At 23.0% G+C, this 21,113-nt stretch overlaps 2 protein-coding genes across 2 annotated transcripts in view; both read left to right on the forward strand.

The window, feature by feature from the left end:
* The window catches only part of LOC117180771 (GATOR complex protein NPRL3), a 30,842-nt gene extending 19,061 nt beyond the window's left edge, over positions 1-11,781 (forward strand). Inside the window, exons 6-7 of the mRNA XM_033373271.1 lie at positions 669-845; positions 11,245-11,781. Coding sequence (XP_033229162.1) covers positions 669-845; positions 11,245-11,643 — 576 coding nt within the window. The 3' untranslated portion in view covers positions 11,644-11,781. The remainder of the gene's footprint in view (positions 1-668; positions 846-11,244) is intronic.
* Positions 11,782-15,789: 4,008 nt separating this feature from the next.
* Positions 15,790-21,113, forward strand: part of LOC117180346 — a 31,427-nt gene continuing 26,103 nt past the window's right edge. Inside the window, exons 1-2 of the mRNA XM_033372793.1 lie at positions 15,790-15,979; positions 20,424-20,691. Coding sequence (XP_033228684.1) covers positions 20,440-20,691 — 252 coding nt within the window. The 5' untranslated portion in view covers positions 15,790-15,979; positions 20,424-20,439. The remainder of the gene's footprint in view (positions 15,980-20,423; positions 20,692-21,113) is intronic.

A 21,113-nucleotide genomic window follows, 5' to 3' on the forward strand; every position in this document is an offset into this window, starting at 1 on the left:
TGAGTTTGCGAATGATGGCGTGGGATTGCAAAATGTGGCATGGGTTTGCAAAACATAGCGGTGGGATTGCAAAATTTGGCTTGGGTTCGCAAAAAACGGCATGAGTTTGCAAAAGATGGCGTGGGATTTCAAGAAAGGAAAGGGATTTGCAAAATGTGGCATGGGTTTGCAAAAGATGGCATGAGTTTGCAAAAGATGGCGTGGGATTGCAAAAAAGGATAGGGGTTTGCAAAAGATGGCGTGGGATTGCAAAGTGTGGCATGGGTTTGCAAAAGATGGCGTGAGATTGCAAAATGTGGCATGGGTTTGCAAAACATGGCGTGGGATTGCAAAATGTGGCATGGGTTTGCAAAAAACGGCATGAGTATGCAAAAGATGGAGTGGGATTTAAAAAAACGGCATGGGCTCGCAAAAAACGGCATGAGTTTGCAAAACATCGCGTGGGATTGCAAAATGTGGCATGAGTTTGCGAATGATGGCGTGGGATTGCAATATGTGGCATGGGTTTGCAAAAGATGGGATCAGATAGCAAAAGTGTGTGTGCAATTGCACGAGAATGCTTAAGATTGCAGAAAGAGTGTATACCAGATTCCAGTAGTAATTAACCCTTATAATTTAATTTATTTTTTGCGCTTCTCTGATTACCTTAATGTTTTATTTTTCCTCAGGTCCTTAGCGAGTTTTCATTGCCGACTTCCATTAGCCAGAAATTAAATCCTTTGAATCAACCGCAACAACAGACTCAACTTGTAAAAATTATTATTTGGCTATTGAAATATCATCTTTTGTTACAATTGCACACTTATGTGCAATACATGCCAACAGTTCAGGGCCGAAACACTAAGGTATATTTTAATGATGTAAATTAATTTAATTTAGTCTAATTTAAGGTTATTTAATACTTGCTCGATTTTTAATCAATACAAAAGATTTCAGAAAGATTTCAAAGAATTCATAAGAATTTCAAAATATTTCAGGAATTTCTAAGATTTTAATAAATTAAAAATAAAATCAAAGATTTTAAATGATTTCAAGAGGTCCAAAAAAATTTGAGAAGATTTCAAAAGAATTCAACGATTTCGAGCGAACAAAGATTATCAAAAATTTCACAAAGATTTATGTTCGCAAAAAATTAAGAATTTGTTTATTTATGGTTCCACTTTTTTAGAATTTGTTGTCTAATGAAAAATAGGATGTCAACTTTTGTTAATTTGTAGAAAAAACCATTATTTCATTATTTTTTACCTAGAAAATCTTGATTTTTTGACCTAGACAAACTGGAAAATCCTTGAATTTTGTTCCTAAGAATCGCGAGGCATTGAATACCCTGCATAGTGAAATTTAAAATAATCTTTCTTTTCAGTTTCTTGGCAAATTGCTAGAAAATTCAAAATAAGTTCGATTTCAATTTTTTTCAAATGTGAAGTTTTTTTTCAATTATGATATTCTGGTTATATGCGCAATTTAAAAATCTTTAACGTAAAAAAATTTCCATTTTAAGTGCACATATAGAAAATTTCAAAATGCAATTTTCAAGACTAATTATAAATTAAAATATTTTGAAAGTTTTTAATTGAGACTCTCAATTCAAATTCTTTCAAACAAAATCTATATTTTTAAAGATAGAAATGTTTCAAAATGATAAAAAAATTCTAAGGTTACTGGGAAAAATTTTAATTAATTATTTTTTATTTTTAAAAATTAATTAAAGAGAATATTTGTTGAAAATATTTAGGAGAATAATCTGGAAGATTCAAAAGAAATTTCTTTTAAATTTTGCACATTTTTGAGATTTCGAATAAAAAAATTAGAAGCTTTTTAAGAATTTCGAAAGGTTTTAAGAGTATAAATAAATTTTCTTTGGATTCCTAGGAAAATTAACATTTATTTTAAGATAATATTTAAAAAGCTTTCAAAACATTACAAAACATTTACGAAATTGTCGAAAAAGAATCTTCAAGACTTTAAGGCGATAGCGAATTTTTTAAACATTTTTAAAAGTGTTAAAAAAACACGAAACATTTAAAAAGATATTTAGAAGTTTAGGATAAATTGTTTAATTTATTGAAAATTTGAGAAGATATCCAGAAATTTTAAAAACAGTGTAGATTTTTTGAAGATTTGAAACATAAAATTTAGAAGTTTTTAAATGATTTTAAACATTTTAAATGATATTTTATTTTGAAAATATAATTTTAAGAGAATATTTAAAAATATATTGAAAACGTCCCAAAAGATTTCAAAAATTTTCTAAACGCAGTCTGGGGGATTTTAAATGGATTTCCCTAAATGTTAAGGTTTAAAAAATCAAAGTAATTAAACAAATTCGAAATTATAAAAATAAATTCGAAAATATTTCTAATTTTTAAATGACTTCTAATTTCTAGATTGATAATTTAACCATTTCAATTTGAAAATTTTTAATTAAGAAAATGAAAAATTATTTAATAAGTAGCAATGTTTGGCGACTTGATTCAAGAAAAATTCAAGTTTTTATTATTTTAATCATTTTTTTTCAATTTATAAAAGTGGTTTTGACTTTATCTATTTGTCACAATTTGAAATTTCCCTCTTTCAAATTTTAGAAAAAGAAAGTACTTGAATTAGGTTTCAGAGTTGAAGTAGTTATTTCAAAGAAGAAATATTTCTGAATTATAATAGAAATTTTTTTACAATCTTCGTTTCGAATTCATCTTCCTTTAGTCAAAAATTTAACTACTTATTTAAAAGTTAAACTCTTGTGTTGAAATTCATTTTTTGTTGTTAAATTTATTATCGTGGCTGAAAATGTAACTACTTTGTTGAAAATCAATTTTTTAAACTAAAAATGCAACTATTACAGTAGAAAATTGTACTATTCTACTGAAAATCCGTTATTTTTTTGTTAAAGAATTAGATTTTTAACACAAAATTTAACCATTCTATTTTTGGTTAAAAACGTATCTTCTTTTTAGGAAAACTAAACTATTTGGTTTAAAATTTATATTTTTTATTTAGAAATGATAAATTCGCCTTTTTGTAGAAAATTAATCTTTATGTTTAAAAATTCATCAGTTTGGTTGGAGATTAATTCCTTCAACTGAAAATGTGAAGGTCATTTTTTGGTTCAAAAATTGATCTTTTATTTTTTGAAATTAAATAATTGGGATACAAATTGATCTTTTTTAATTCAAAATTCAACTATATCGTTGAAAATCCACATATTTTGATAAAAATTTATTTTTTGTAGAAAATATTTTTTTTGGCAAGTTAATATTCTTTTTGTTTAAATTATCCTTTTCGATTAAAATTTCAAGTATTCCAATTGAATGTTTATCTTTTTTGTTAAAAATGATTTTTGTTTGTTTGAAATATTAGATATTTGATTGAAAAATGTTTTTTTTCTTTTAATGAAAAGCAATTTTTTGCTGAAAATTTTACTATTTTGTTAAAAATTTATTTCCTTTTTGGTTCAGAATGATTTTTATACTGAAAATTTAATTGTTCTATTTTTGGTTGAAAAATAATATTTTTTAGTTGAAAATTCATTTCGTTCACCAAAAATTCAATTATTCTCGTTAAAGACTCATCATTTGAGTTGAAAATTCATCTTTCTGATTAAAAATTAAACCATTGCAGTTAAAGATTTACAATAAAAATAATTAAAAGAGAATATTTAAAACGATTTAAATTTTTGAAGGTTTTGAAATAAAAGTTGTACGCTTTTTAAGGATCTCGAAAGGTTTCAAAATAAATTTTGTTTCTTAAGATTTTTGGTAAAATTTTTAATGATTTTAATTTGGAAAATTAATTTAAGTGTATATTAAAATTTTTCAAATATTTTAAATATTTTCAAAAAGAATCTGGGAGATTCTAAAATTTTTTTCAATTTTCCATGTTTTTGGAGATTTCGAATAAAAAAATTAGAAGTTTTTGAAACAATTTTGAAAGGTTTCAAGAGAATAACAAAATTTTCTTAATATTTCTAGGAAAATTTAAAGTGCTTTTTAAAATTTATTTGAAGATAATATTTAAAAAGATTAATGATTTAATTAATTAATAATTAATTATAATTTTTTCAGCATTTATAAAAATGTTGAGAAAAATTCGAATAACTTAAAAAGATATTTAGAACTTTAGAAACAATTTTTCGGTACTGAAAATGTAAATATTATTCGAGTTGAATATTCCATAATTTGAATTGAAAGTTCATCTCTTTGTTTGAACGTTCATTTTTTGACTAAAAATGGAATTATTCAATTTTTGATTAAAAAATTACATTTTTTAGTTGGAAATTCACTTTTTTTTAGCAATTAATATTCTTTGTTGAAAATTCATCTTTTTGGTCAAAAATGCAATTATTCTTGTTACAGATTCATAATTTTATTTCAACAGTCAACAGTTAGGTTGAAAACTGGATTATTTTCTTGAGTATCCGTTTTTTTTCAATTAATTTTTTCACCTGAAATTTTAATTATTTCATTTTTGTTGAAAATTTATATTTTGAGTGGAAAATTTAAGTATTTGTTTTCAAATTTATTTATTTTTGAAGGTTTTTATCGGAATAAATGTTTGTGTTTAGCATCAAATATGAATATGTTACTTTTAGTTGACCAGAAAATGGAAAAACATTTGCCTTGATCATTTATATTCAAATACCAGCATTTTAATATCGTAATACTTTTAACAAAAAATCCTTTATAAAAGGAATAAAGTTGGATTTTAGATTTAAAAGTTAAAATGTTCAAATTAATTAATTTATTTTAAACCAAAGAATCTCTTTTCTACGATAAAACATGGATTTTTAACAAAATACTTGAATTTTCAACAAAATAATTAAATTTTTAACATAATAGTTGAATTTTAAACCTAAAAAGATAAATTATCTAACAGAACAGTGACATATTTTATATTTCAATTAAAAAAATATGAAATGCATACAAAAAAAGAGTTTCAAAACCAAAAAGGCGAATTTTCAACAAATAAAGTTTTTTCACTCAAGAAATAAATAAAAATTTATCTAAATGGTGTAACTTTCAAACCCAAAAGACGATTTTTCTCTAGAAAAAGTTGAATTTTGAAACAAAAAATATGACTTCAGCAAAAAAATTAATTTTATACCCAACTGATGCATTTTTACCCAACAAAAAGGAAATTTCAAATCAAGAAAATTATTTTTTTTACCGAAAAAATGAGACTTATCAACTAAAAAATATCAATTAAAAAATGGAAAAGTTACATTTTCAGTTGAAAAATTAATTTTAAACAAAAAAAGGCTTTTCCACTAAACAGTAAAAATTTAAATCACAGACATGAGCCTTAAATGAAAAAAATAATTTTTAACAATGTAGTTTCTACTTTTACCCACATTTTGCAATTTTTAATTAAAACAGATTAATTTTAAACAAAATAGATTAACTTTCAACCAACGAGAATACTCAAGATCAAAATATGAATTTTTAAACAAGAAATAAGTTTCTACGAAAAAAAATTTCAATTCAAAAAGTCCAATTATTTCAACCAAAAAGGATGACTTTTTAATAAAATTTGTTGAATTTTTATCCAATAGTTGCATTTTTATCTAAAAAGGATTAAACTTTTCTTAAAACAAATGAATTTTTTCAAAAACCAAAGAGGTTTAAAAAAATATTCGAATTTTCATCCAAACAAGGTTCCAGTTGACTTTTAAAGATCAAAATATGAATTTTGTAACAAAAAATAAGTTTCTAAGAAAAAATTTCAATTCAAAATGTCGAATTATTTCAACCAAAAAGAGTCAATTTTGAACAAAATAGTTTAATTCTTTACCAAATATTTGCTCTTTTATCCAAGGATGATGAAATTTTTACTAAAATAGAGGAATTTTTAATGGAGAAAGACAATTAAAAAAAAGAGAAACAGTTAAATTTGTAATAAAATACTAGAATTCTCAACCAAAAAGTATGACTTTTCAACATTATAGTTTAATTTTCAACCAAAAAGTTGCAGTTTTATCCAAGAAAGATGCAATTTCGCTTTAAACAGATGAGTTTTTAATTTAAAAAAAGAGCAGTTGAATTTTCATCCAGAAAAGGTTTCAATTCTCTTTTAAATATGAAAATACCGAATTTAAACAAAAAGTAAATTTTATATGAAATAATTCAATTTTCAACAAAACAGCAGAATTTTCAACCAAAAAGTACGACTTTAAAACAAAATAATTTAATTTTTAACCTAACAGTTGCATTTGTATCCAAGAAACATGTGATTTCTGTGAAAGCAGATAAATTTTGAAATCAGAAAGACAAACTTTAAAAAATTATCAAATTGCATATTTATTTAAGAAAAATGACATTTTTTCCCAAACAAATGAAATAAAAAAAAACTTAAAAAAATAGTTAAGTTGCATTCAAAGAAGATTCCAGTTCACTTTCAAATCCCAAAACAGGAATTGTTAAATTTCCAACCAAACAGTTGACTTTTTGTCCAAGAAAAATGAAAATTCTAATAAAATAGCTGAATTTTTTAAATCAAAAAGAAAAATTTTCAATAAAAAAATAGATGAGTTTTCATCCAAAAAAGATTTCAATTGACTTTTCAACACAAGAATACGAATTTTAAACAGAAAGTACATTTTTATAAAAAATAGTTGAATTTTCAGCAAAACAGTTGCATTTTTATCTAAGAAAGATGTAATTTTTGTAATAAAAAAGATGAACTTTTAAATTAAAAGGACCAATTTTCAGAACAGTTTTTATTAAAAAAATATTTCAGTTGACTTTTCAACATCAGCAGTTGAACTTTTTTAGCAAAAATAATTCTCCACGAAATAGATAAATTTGTAACCGAACAGCAGAATTTTCAAGCAAAAGTATGACTTTTTAACAAAATAGTTTCATTTTCAAATAAAGAGTTGAATTTTTATCCCAGAAAAATGTCATTTCTGCTAAAGCAGATGAATTTTAAAATCAAAAAGACACATTTTCAAAAAAAATTTGAATTTTCAACCGAACAGTTGTATTTTTATTCAAGAAAGATAAAATTTCCACTAAAACAGATGAATATTTTTTTATCAACTTCAAAAAAGTATGACTTTTTAATAAGTTTGTTAAATTTTCAACCTCACAGTTTCCTTTTTGTCCAAGAAAAATGAAAACTCTACTAAAGTAGATTCATTTTTAAATCAAAAAGACAAATTTTCCACAACAAAAAAAGACTTGGATTTTTATCCAAAAAAGATATCAATTGACTTTTCAACAAAAAGATACAAATTTTAAGCAAAAAGTCAATTTTTTTAGAAAATACTTGAATTTTCATAAACCCAGTTGTATTTGAATCCAAGAAAGATGCATTATTTTTACTAAGAAAGATGAACTTTTAAATCAAAAAGATAAATTTTTAGAAAAAATTGTTTTTATCCATAAAAGATTTCTTTTGATTTATCAGCAACAAAATATGAATTTTTAACAAAAGGTTAATGTTCTGCGAAAAGAGATGAATTTTTAAACGAAAAAGACGAATTTTTAACAAAGCAGTTGAAGTTGCGACAAAAAGGCTGTATTTTTAAGAAAATTGTTAAACTTTTAACTAAATAATAAAATTTATGACTAAAAAGATCATCTTTAGGAGAAAGTTTTTGCGAATTTGCCAAAATACAAAAAAAATATATATATATATAATTTTTAATAAAATTTGTTGAATTTTTACCAAGTAGTTGCATTTTTATTTCAAAAAAATGCAATTTCGCTTTAAACAAATGGATTTTTAATAAAAAAACAAACTTTCAACCAAAAAAGTTGTATTATTAAACGGGAAGCTGCTTTTTTATTCCAGAAAGATGAAATTTCCTCTAAAACAGATGAATATTTAAAAAAAAAACTTCAAAAAAATACTTAAATTTTCATACAAAAAAGATTCCAGTTAACTTTCCAACGCCAAAATAAGTTTTGTAAACAATAAGTAAATGTTCTGTTAAATAGTCGAATTTTTAACAAAAAATTATGGCTTTTTAACAAGATTGTTAAGTTGTCAAGCAATTAGTTGTATTTTTGTCTAAAAAAAATTAGACTAAAACAGGTGAATTTTCAAATGAAAAAGACAAATTTTCAAAAAAAAAGAGGTGCATTTTCGTCCAAAAGATTTCAATTCACTTTTCACCACAAAAATATGAATTTTAAACAAAAAGTAAATTTTCGAGAAAGTTGTTGAATTCTCAACAAAACAGTTGCATTTTTATCAAAGAGAGATGCAATATTTCTCCTAAAAAAGATGATATTTTAAATCAAAAAGACAAATTTTCAGAAAAAATATTTTTTATCCAAAAAAGATTTCATTTGATTTATCGGCAACAAAATATGAATTTTAAATGAAAGGTTAATGTTCGGCTAAAAGAGTTGACTTTTTAACCGAAAGATACGGTTTTTAGCAAAACAGTTGAATTTGCAACGAAAAAGGATGTCTTTTTCAGAAAATTGTTAAATTTTCAAACAAATAATAAAATTTATAACTAACAAGGTAAACTTAGGGGAAAGTTTTTGCGAATTTCAGGGTGGCCGCTAGCCCGGGAAAACCGGGAAATGACCGGGAGTTTTTTGAGACCAGGAAAAACCGGGAACTGACAATGAATTTTTTTTTGACCGGGAATTTTACAAATTTGTAAAAGAAAAATCTGTCCACGTTAGATTTCAACAGTTCTGAAATAATTAGTTAAATTGTTATGTTTTTCAATTATGCTATTATCTAGCTTAAAAAGGCGTAAATCAAAAAAATTTGACTTTAAAAATTTGCTATTAAAAATTTTTATTTTTAAGCTTACATTTTTTATTGAAAGATTTTTTAATTCTTTTGTTAAAGATTTGAACAAATAAAAAATAAAAGCCTTTTATGTTGAAAATTTTGGATAAAAAATATTTTTATTTGATAAATAAATACATTTTTTAAAATTTATCTCTACTTTAAGGCATAAAAAGTTAACAAAAACGATTTGACAACGCGATTTTAAATCAGTTCAGAATTTAAGAATTTTCAGATTTTAACGTTAAAATTCAAACGGTTTTAATTTGAAACCTGGAATTAAATTTTGATGTATAATTTACAAATGAACATTTGTAGAAAAAATTTGAGTTATTTTAAGAGATATTTAGAAAGTTTTAAAAAGATTTAAAATTATCATGCAAATTTTAGAAAGTTTTTTTTAATTTTCTGGAATTATTTTCGAAAATTTTGTTTGAATCTTTGAAAAACTTTTTAAATATTCTCTTAAAATAATTTTTCAAAATGAAAAATTATTTTTAATTTTCATTTGAATCCTAAGAAAATGCGAAATTAAAATTTTTTTCACATTGAAAATTTTTATTTCTAAGCTTACGTTTTTAATTTAAATGATTTTTAAATGCTTTCTTAAAGACTCGAATAAATAAAAAATAAAAGCCTTTGATTTTGAAAATTTTTGATAAAAACATTTTTATTTGATAAATAAGTACATTTTTTAAAATTTATCTTTAATTTAAGTAATAAAAAGTGAACATAAAACGATTTGACAAACGATTTTAAATCAGTTCAAAATTTAAGAATTTTAAGATTTTAACGTTAAAACTTAAACGGTTTAAATTTTAAAGTCTTAGTCATTACACAAATGTGAAGGTGTGACTGAAAGTTTGTAATTTATTTTCAACTTAAAAATAATTTCATAATAATAAATTCTTAATTAAAGGATTTTATTCCATTTAAAATATTGTTTTAGTCTAAAATATTCCATTTTTAACCCATTCCATTTGAAATTTTTAATTAAAATAAAGATTAATTATTGAATGTTTAAATTTTTATTAAAGACAAGTAAATACAATCGAAATATTTAACAGTGAAGACTCTTTAACTGAATTTTTTGACATAGAAAGCCTGAAATCGTTGAAATTTCGAAGAACCTTTAAACTTTGAACGTTACAATTTTAATTATTGTATTTGAAAAATGCTTAATTTGTAAGTGAAATTTTTTAATTTTGATGTATAATTTACAAATGAACATTTGTAGAAAAAAATTTGAGTTATTTTAAGAGATATTTAGGAACTTTTAAAAAGATTAAAAATTATCATGCAAAGTTTAGAAAGCTTTTTTTTAATCTTCTAGAATTATTTTTGAAAATTTTGTTTAAATCTTTGAAAAACTTTTTAAATGTTCCCTTCAAATAATTTTTCAAAATGAAAAATTATTTTTATTTTCATTTTAATCTTAAGAAAATGTTTTTATTCTTTTGAAGCCTTTCTAAATTCTTAAAAAGAATCTAATTTTTTTGTTTAAAATCTGCGAAAATCTACGTTTTGTTTTATATTAGGCTACCATTTCAAGTTTTACATTAAGTTTGAATCTTTTCAAAACTTCTATATATCTCTTAAAATTACTCAAATTTCGCCTACAAATAATAAATGTTCAATTGTTATTCATCCATCCAATTTGTAAAGAAATGTTGTAAAATTTTCAGGATTTTTTGAAAGTTGTAGAAAAAATTCTATTCATTTTCACTGATATTTGGCAGTTCTGAAAAATTTTCAATATAATTTTAAATTTAAAACAAATTTTAAAAACTACTAGATTTCTCAAGATCTTGAAATAAAATGTTAAAGCTTTCCAAGGATGTTTAAACTATTTAAAAAGAAAATAATTGAATTTCAAATTGAAGTATTCAATTAAAAAGTTTTCAATTTTCCAATATTTAATGTTTCTAGCTTAAAATTCCTTAAAATTATATAATTTTGAAAATTTTAAAGTTCATTGATTGCTTTTTTAATTTAGAGCATTGAAAATGATAACGTGGATTTATATTTTCTATATTGGAAAATGTTAGTACCTTTAATTTCATACGCGTAAATTATTGAGCATTTGAATACAAAAATTTTAAATAAAAAACTTTTCAATTTAATTTTTAAAAGTGCAGAATTTAACAGTTCCACTTTGAATACTTTCATTTGAAGCTCATTTTTTATTACCTCAAGTGGAAAATTGTTTAGCTTTAGTGTTCCATTTTTTAAATTTTATTGACCGTGAAAAATGTTTGCTAACCGGGAAATAATAGGGAATTTATTTCGTCGATTAAAATAGCCACCCTGGAATTTGCAAGAATTACGTTACATGAGGATCCCCTCCTTCTACCGTAAAAAAATCGTAAAAAAATGTCTCGCCCCCCTCCCTCCCTGAGCTGTTACATAATTTAAGTACGGTCCCTAACTTGAGAGATTCAGAAATGTTTAAAAGACGGTGAAAGTTGTCCTTTTAAATTGTTTAATTGGCAGGATGCAAAGTCTTCAGACACATCGAGTCCGACTGGAACAGTAGAGAATGAAAATGGACAACAGCAGGAAGACAGTAGTTGGAGTTTAAGTGATACGCCAAAAGGGACACCTAGTGATTCAAAAACTGATATGCCTTTATCCATTCACAAGGAGGATGGAATTTTCGATTATCAGGCAGAAAATTATCCCATTCCCTCAGATGATATGATTCTTTTGGACAAACTTTGCCGTCTCGGTTACTTTCGAGGTGGACATCATCTCGAAGAAATCATGTATTTAGAAAACATTCGGAGATCGCAATTATTGCAGATTCTGGATAAGTTTCGGGACATACTTATCACTTGTGAAAATGAAGATCCTGCAATTGCTCTTTTTTATTCCCAGTTCGGTTCTCAATGAAAACGAAATTTATTTTCTGAAAGCTATCTGTAAAGGTATTAATAACGATTATCTTGTATATAGTGTACAAAAGTATTTAAGATTTTAGACTTTTATAAATTAGAAATATAGTTTCTATAGTCGATTAAGGGGAGAATGTATTTATTGTTATGAAATTGGTCTTTATGTATTTTTTATTCCGATTTCTATATAAGAATTTCGGCTTTTATTTTTTAATGAAATAAAGTTAAACTAGATTTTGTAACTTATTTTTTTTTTAATGTAGGAATTTTTTTATTTGAGAATTTGGAATTTTTACTTTTTTATATAATACGTTATTACTGTTATTAATTTCTTTAATTAAATAATGAAAATTCTAGAAGTCAATAAGATTTTTATTTTAAATAATATTTAGTTTATAAATATTGGTTTAGGACCAATTTTCGAAATTGGAAAGATTTCTTTTTTATTTACGCATATTAGGAATATAAAAAAAATCATTTTATCTTTCACTCGAAAAATTGAATCTTCAAATTATGAAAATTTTTGGTATTTATTTATTTGTCTTTTCAAATTTTTATAAATTCTTAAATTCCTGTGCATACATTTTTTGAAATTTTGGCATATCAAAGAATTTAAAAAATGGATATATTTCAATATTTTTAATATTTTATTTTACACATTTATATAATTTTAAAAATTATTAATAGACCCGAGATAGTTCTTACTATATTTTCGTGATTTTCCACAAAAAAATAAGCTGTTTTAAAATGTATGAGATGGAAAACTAGATAAGAATTATTTTGTTTTTCTTCCTCCCACACAAAAATTTTTTGAAACGTTTTAAAAGAATACAAAGTTTTTTTTAAAATTCCAAAGAAAGTTTAAAATTATTATTTTTTGTAAAAATGAATTCGAAGAAAAAGTGAAAAAGATTTCAAAACATTTAGAATGATTTTCTAAAATTTTGAAACAGAATGTATAAAATTTTTAAGCATAATTTTTCGATTTTCCAAGATAACAAAATTTTCGACAAAATTGATGCATTCATACACAAATTTTCTTGAAGTTATTAGGAAAATTTTTAATTATCTTTTAATTTTGAAAAATTATTTTTTAAAGAAAGTTGAAAAAGATGTCCAAAATTTTCTAAGAAGAATCCATGATTTGAAAGCAATTTTTTTTAATTTAGCAGGATTAAATTTTTTAAAAATAATTTGTAAAAAATTTAGAAATATTTTTAAAAATTATTTAAAATTGTAAGCTTTCCTAAAATTTCATAAATAATGTAGATTTTCGAGGATTTATAACAAAAAAATTAGAAGCTTTTTAAGTTGTAAAATTCCTCGGAAAATTTAGAAAGATTTTTTATTTTAAAAAATAATTTCAAGCAAAGATTTTAAAAGATTTTTAAGCATTTCAAACGATTTATTAAATTTTCAAAAACGATTTTTAAAATATTTGAAACATAACGTATATTTTAAAATGTTTAAAAAATTCTCAGAAAATAATCTGAAAGATTCGAAGGGATTTCTTTTTAATTTTACACATTTTTGAAGATTTCGAATAAAAAAATTAGAAGCTTTTAAAGAATTTCGAAAGGTTCCGAAATGGTTAAGAATTCAATTTTTTATCATTTTTCAACATTTTAATAATTTAAAAAAATACGTAGACGTATTGAAAAAAAAATAAAAAAATAATTAAATATTTTAAGAATTCCTCGGAAAATTTAGAAAGATTTTTTATTTTTAAAAATAATTTCAAGCAAAGATTTTAAAACATTTTAAAGCATTTCAAACGATTTATTAAATACTCTAAAACGATTTTTAAAATATTTGAAACATAACTTATATTTTAAAATGTTTTAATTTTGAAAAGTTAATTTAAGAGAATGTTTAAAAATGTTAAAAAATTCTCGGAAAATAATCTGAAAGATTCAAAGGGATTTTTTAAGATTTTTCACATTTTTGGAGATTTCGAATAAAAAAATTAGAAGGTTTTAAAGAATTTCGAAAGGTTCCGAAATTGTTGAAAAATTAATTTTTTCAAATTTTTCAATTTGTTTAAAAATTTTCAGAAAATTCGAATAATTTAAAAAGATATTTAGAAGTTTAGGAACAAAATTTTAACTGATTCAACATTTGAAAAGACATCCAAAAAATTTGTAAACAATTTAGATTTGACTTGAAACAAAAAAATTATAAGTTTATTTGGATTTTGAAAGGTTGCAAAATTTGAAACAAATTTGTAACTTTCCTCGCTCAATTTCAAATGATTTTTTAAAACTAATTATAACAGAATATTTAAAACGATTTTAAAAACATTTCACAAGACTTTTTAGATTTTCTAAAAAGAATCTAGAAGACAGTAAAGCAATTTTTGTAGATTTTTAGGAATAAAAAATTTCAAAAATAATTTAAAATTTAAAAAGATTACAAAAAATTTGAAACATATTGTAGACTTTAAAATGTTTTAATTTTGAAAAATTAATTTGAGAGAATATTTTAAAATATTAAAAAAATTCTCAGAAAATAATCATGAAGATTCAAAGGTATTTTTTTTAATTTTGCACATTTGTGGAGATTTCGAATACAAAAAATTCGAAGCTTTTAATGAATTTTGAAATATTCCGAAATTGTTGAAAAATCAGTTTTTTTTAATTTTTCAAACTTAAAAAATTGTCAGAAAATTCGAACTTCGATTTGACTTGAAACAAAAAATTTATAAGTTTTTTAAAAGGATTTTGAAAGGTTGCAATATTTGAAACAAATTTGTAATTTTCCTCGCTCAATTTCAAATAATTTTTTTTTCAAATTTATTTTAAGAGAATATTTAAAAAAATTTTAAGGAAATTTCAAAAGACTTTTTGAATTTACTAAAAAGAATCTGAATGACTGTAAAGCAATTTCTGCAGATGTTGAGAAATAAAAAATTTCAAAAATAATGTTAAATTTGAAAAGATTACAACAAATTTGAAACATAATGTAGATTTTACAATGTTTTAATTTGGAAAAATTAATTTAAGAGAATATTTAAAAAGATTTAAAAAATTGTCAGAAAACAATCTAGAAAATTCTAGAGCATTTTTTAATTTAGAATATTTTTGGAGATTTCGAATAAAAAAAAATGAGAAGTTTTGTGACAATTTTGAGAGGTTTCAAGAGGATAAAAAATCTTAAACTTCTTAGAAAAATGTAATGTTATTTATCTAAAATTATTTCAAGTAAATATTTAAAAAAATGAATTATTGAATTAATAAATAATTTATTGATTTACATTTTTTCTATATTTGCAGAAATGTTAAGAAAAATTCGAATCGTTTGAAAAAAAATTTTAAAACCTTAGAAACAATTTCAAAGATTCTTTGAAACGGTGTTCAAATTTTTTAACAGAATTTAGATTTTTGATGATTCCGAAATCAAATTTTGGCGAAAAAGAAAATAGTCGAAATAACAAATTTCCAAAATTATAAAGTTGCCAATAATTAAAAATGACCAAATTGGAAAATTCCCGAATTTAGGCAATTAAAAAATTGTTTACATAAGCTGTAAAAAAAATATCTACATCAAATAAAAGTGCTTTATTTTATTTATAAATTTATAATCTAGCAATTTCGTAATTTTTTAGATTCGGGAATTTTTTTATGAGGGAATTTTCTGCTGTTGGCTGTTTTGTATTATCGGATATTTTATAATCTCGAAAAATTTTTTGAAGATTTGCAGGCAATTTTTTGTAATTTGAAAGATTATTCAAAATTTTAGGAAAAATTCGAGTCGATTTAAAAGATATTTATTTAGGAATTTGAATATTTTCGAAGAGATGAAAAATATTTTCAAACTTTGAAAGTTTCACGAAAATTGATTAAACACTTTTAATTTTCTTAAAAAATTAAAAGTCCTAAATATCTTTTAAAATGGCGCGAATTTTTCTTAAAATTTTTAACAAGAAATCTATTTATTTGACATTTTTATTTTTAATAAAAATTTAATTTTCATTAAAAAATAAAAAATAGTTCAATTTTAATAATTATAGTAAATTAAAAAATTATTATTGTTATTTATTACAATTAACATTAAAGATACAATAAAAACCCAACTAAGTATTTTTAATAAGACCGCCAAATATAAGTACGCATGCGCTGCTTGCGGAAATTGGTGGAAATAAAATGGCGCTTGTTTTCTATACATATTTTTGCAAATTTCTTTCCTTCTTTATTTGAGCTCATTAAATAATTGTCGACTTGTCGATTTATTATTTTTTGAAGAAAAATCAATAAATAAAGTGTCTTCTCATTGAAAAGGAAGAAATTTGGAATTAGAAAATGAGTTAATATTGTGATAATAAAGTGTACAAAAAGGTAAGTTTTTGAATACTTCCAAATATTTATTTATAAACCCTTCTTTTCTATATTCTTATCATTTGTTTAAGTAATAAACATTTTGTTTACAATTTTGCAACATTTTTAACCTTTAAAATACTCGGAGAGACGAACAATTAACGTATATTCAACATTCTTTAATTTATAGGTTAGGTTACAGACTGTTGTTTTTTCTTTGCTTCTGTAAAAGCTGTAAAGACATTATAAATAAGTATAAATTCATGATGAAAAAATATTATTTTCCATTTATGTTAAAAAAATTCACAATTAGACTTTATTCTGTGTGTTATCGCTTAAAATTTCAAAGAATTAACTTTTTTCAAAAAATATCTCAAGGCCTGAGATTGTTAAAAATAGGCCAGACCCTGAGTTTAATATCCATTATTATTACTATTATGTATTATTATTATTAACAATATGCAGTATCAAACAAAAAGTATCTTACGACTTGAATTGAAAATAAATTAATACCAAAGAAAGGAACGAAAAAGACTTATGCAAAATTGTGCTTACAAAAAAAATATGTGAAAATATTATACAAAAATGATGAAAGAATTAACATAAAAAGTCGAGAAACTCTTTTTCTGCAAAATTAAATTTTTTTTTAAATGATTTATAATTTTTTAAAATTTAATCACAAGATTCAAGGATAATTTTAATTAATTTATTATATTCCTCTAAAAATTCCTTACAATTGAACATAAAATTTGTAGAAATACTTCATTGAAAGCCCTCGAAAATTTGAAAATCTCTTTAAATTCTTTGGAATCTGTTAGAATAGCTTACAACCTTAAAAATCTCATAAATCTTTTGGAAATCTTTTGAGTGACCTTAAAGACCTTAAAAATTCTGAAATCCTTTGAAATAATTATAATGATTTTTGTAGAATTTTGAAAAAAGTATAAAAAATGCATGATAGGATAATCATTATGGACCTATACTGAGTTTCCCATCATATTTTTTATAAGGCTCGAACCCGTTGAACAGTTATCAAATTCTGGAAAAATTGTTTAAAAAATTTTTTTCAGAAAGTCTTGCGTTTCACTTCTGAAAAATAAGTGGAAAGGCGGGCTGGAGGGAAATGACAGGGAATTTTATAAGACCGGGAAATTACAGTGCATTTATTTTTTGACCGGAAATTTTACAAATTTGAATAATAAAATAGGTTCAAGTTTGATTTCAACAATTTAAAAAAAAAATAATTAGTTGAATTGTTATCTTTTTTTAATTATATCATTCAGTTTACAATGTGCAATTCGAACATCTTTCGCTTACAAATGTTCCTTTTGAGATTTTAATTTTTAAGCGTACATGTTTCATTTATATGATTTTAAAATGCAGGTTTTAAAGACTAAAAAATAAAATTTCGCATCGTTTGAAATCTACAATTTTTGATAAAACATTGTTAGTTTATCAACTGAGAATATAAATTGCAATTATTTTTTTAAATTGATTTGTACATTAAGGATTAATGAAAGAATAATAATTTATTTTATAAGATGTTTCGAAATCTGTTTTAAATTTAAAAATGTAAGATTTTAACGTTAAAAATTAAATTGTTCCAAAAGTCTTAATAGTTAAACAAATCTAAATGCCCAATTGAAATTTCGTAAACTGTTTTCAATTTTTAAACGACTTCAAAATAATATTTTCACAATTCTAAAGGCTTTTATTAAATTTAGAATATTCTTTTAGTCTAAATATATTTTAGTCTAGAGTTTGAGAATTTGATATTTTTTAACTGAGAAAAGGAACAATATTGCCTAATATTAAGAAATGTTTGAATGTTCATTAAAATTCAGTAATTATAAATAATATTTGAAACTAAACTAAACTTTAAACGTTACAATTTAAATTGTTCTATTTAAAAAAATGTAATTTGCAAGAAAATTGTTAAATTTTTATTTTTAGTAACTATGGAACGCCTATTATTCCTAGAAAATTTCGATTAAGCTGAAGAGATATTTAGATTTTAGAAGGTATAAAAAAATTCAAAATGAATTTAAAATTGGAAATGATTTTAAATATGGAAGCTTGTGAGGAAGTATGAAAAGCTTTAAAAAAGCAGAAAACATATTTTTTCAAGATTTGTAGGAAAATTGAAAATGACATTTTATTTTGGAAAACTAATTTTAAGAGAATATTTAAAAATATTTTCAAAATTGTCTAAAATGAAGCTGAAAGTTCTGAAAAAATAAAAATAATAAATCTAAAACAGGGCGACCGCTGAACCGGGAAAACGGAAATGCCTGGAAATTTTCTGAGCCCGGGAATTTATTTCTTGACCGGTATTTTTTAAAAATTTTCAGAAGAAAATTCTGTCCAAGTTCGATTTCAACAGTTTTCAAAATAATTAGTTGAATTAATATCCTTTTCAATTATGATATCATTCAGTTTACAATGTGTTATTCAAAACTCTTTTTCTTAAAAAATTTTTCATTTTGGATTTTTATTTTTGAAGCTTATTTTTAAAAATTTTTAAATTTTAAAGTGCTGTCTTGCAGACTTACACCATTAAAAATTAAAAGTATTTGAAGTTGTAAATTTTTGATAAAAAAACAGTATTATTTTATCAGTTGTACATATTAATAAATGAATAAATAATTTTTTAAATGGATCTGTACTTTAGTATTAAAAATTGAACAATAACTGATTTGATAAAACGTTTCTAAATTCGTTCAATGTTTAAAAATTTCCAGATTGTTATTGTTTCAATTCGAATACTTAGTCATTAAAAAAATGTAAAACTGCGATTTAAACTATATAAACTATTTTCAACTTTAAAATAATTTAATACTAATATATTCGTAACTAAAGGCTTTTATTCAATCAAAAATATTTTTTCAGTCTAAATTATTTACTTTTTAACCCATGTAATTCGACATTTTTTACTTAAGAAAAAATAATAATTATTTAATATTTAGCAATATTTGACTTTTAATTTGATACGAGAAAATTGAAGCCAAATAGTTAAAAGTAAACGATTTGAAACTTAATTTTCTGACATGGGAAGCTTTAAATTGTTAAAAGTTCGAAAAGCTTTTAAACTTTAACTTTAAAATTTGTCTTGTTCTGTTTAAACAATGTTTAGATTGTAAGCAAAATTGTTGAATTTTTATGTAGAAATAATAATTGAACACTTATTATTTGTAGACAAAATTTGAGTAATTTTAAGAAATATTTAGAAATTTTGAAAAGATTCATAATTAATTTGAAACTTAATATGTTATATAATTTAAACGAAGTGTATGGACATTTTTTAAAGAATTTCTAAACCTATTTCAAAATGAATAGAATTTTTCTTAAAATTTTTAGAAAATTCTGCAAAAATTTTTTAAAAACTTTTAAAATCTTCTTAAATATTCTGTTAAAATAATTTTTCAAAGTGAAAAATTATTTTTAATTTTCCAGGCAATATTAAGAAAATGTTTTTATTCTTTTGTAGCCTTTCACAATTCTTAAAAAGCTTCTGAATTTTTTGTTTTAAATCTCCAAAAATCTACATTTTGTTTTAAATTAGGTTGTGGGTATTTGCAACGAAATTTCGGTACGAATATTCGAATTCAAAAATAATTTAACATTTGAAAAAATTTTAAACAACTTCTACATTTCTCAAGATTTTAACATAAAATTGTAAAGCTTTCCAAGGATTCTTAAATTGTTTAAAATGAAAATAATTGAACTTCTAATTTAAGAACATTTAAGTTAAAAAAATTTTAATTTTTGTGTTTCTAGCCTAAAATAACTTAATAATATAAATTTGAAAAAATTAAAAGTTCATCGATTGATTTTTTAATTTAGAGTATTGAAAAGTGTTAGGACCTTTCAGTTTATACGTGTAAATTATTGAGCCAAATGCCAAAATACCAAATTTTTTAATTGAAAAACTTCTAAACTTTAATTTCAAAAGTTTAAAATTCAAGATTTTCACTTTGAATGCTTTAATTTGTTGTTTATTTTTTATTACTTTTAATGGACAAATATTTAGAATAGAGTTCGAGTTTTAAAATTTTAGTGACAAGGAAAAACTTTTTCGAACCGGGAAAAACCAGGAAATGACCGGGAATTTTCGTCTTCGATTAAAATGGTCACCCTGTAAAATTTTATCAAATGTAAAACAACACGTAGATTTTTCAAGATTTTAAAATAAAATATTGGAGCTTGTTAAGGATTTTAAAACTATTTAAAATGAAAATAATTTAACTTTTATTTTAAGAAGTGTTCAGTTCATAACAAAAATGTTATTCTTCAATTTTTAATATTTCTGGCTTGAAATAAATCAAAATGATTTGCACCGGGAATTTTTTTCTGTTATTAAAACGGCCACACTGTTAATGAATTTCTTTGTCTTCAATGCATTTAAATTGTTTTTTTTTCTTTTTAATTTGGCGAAATTTCACAGTTTCTTTTTATACTTTTTCAGAAATTGAGAAGATAAAATGGGCGTACGAAGGTGTATAGTTTTCGGATGTAAATCCGGTCAAAAAAGGGGAGTTACTAAAAAAGAAAAAGGGAAAAAGGTGCACTTTTTCCTGGTGCCTAAAGCAGAAGTTGAATTGTGGCAACGCGCTCTATCACGAAAGGACATTGTCGTTAAAGCTGGACACGCAGTTTGTCAACGGCATTTTTCTGACAAAGATATCCTCTGGAGGAAGGAATTGAGAGGACCAGACGGTAAAATACTCGGAGTGGTAGGTGAACCTCTTTTTTTCTTAAAAAAGAATTCCTCTTTTTCTCCTATTTGAAAGAAAATTCCCTTTTTCTCGGTTTTATCTTAAATGCGAACTGAATTTATAGAAGCCTCTAAGAAAACATAACTATTCTTATTTACAAAAGTTAATTCTTTTTAGTTGAAAATTCTTGTTTTATATTTTTGGCTTAGAATTCAGCTCTTTTCATTAAAAATTCTATTATTCAGGTGAAAATATAAATATTTTGACAGAAAATTAACTTGTTTATAGATAATTCATATTTTGTTGTTGAAAATTTGAATTTTTTAGGTAAATTTAATTGTATGTATGTATGTATGTATGTATGTATGTATTTAATCTCTCCCTTTTACGGGTTTGAGGGCCACCGCTCCCTGTACATATATTTACAATTCCATCCTTAG

The sequence above is a fragment of the Belonocnema kinseyi genome, chromosome 9 (genome assembly GCF_010883055.1).
Source record: "Belonocnema kinseyi isolate 2016_QV_RU_SX_M_011 chromosome 9, B_treatae_v1, whole genome shotgun sequence".
In the NCBI taxonomy this organism is placed as follows: Eukaryota; Metazoa; Arthropoda; class Insecta; order Hymenoptera; family Cynipidae; genus Belonocnema; species Belonocnema kinseyi.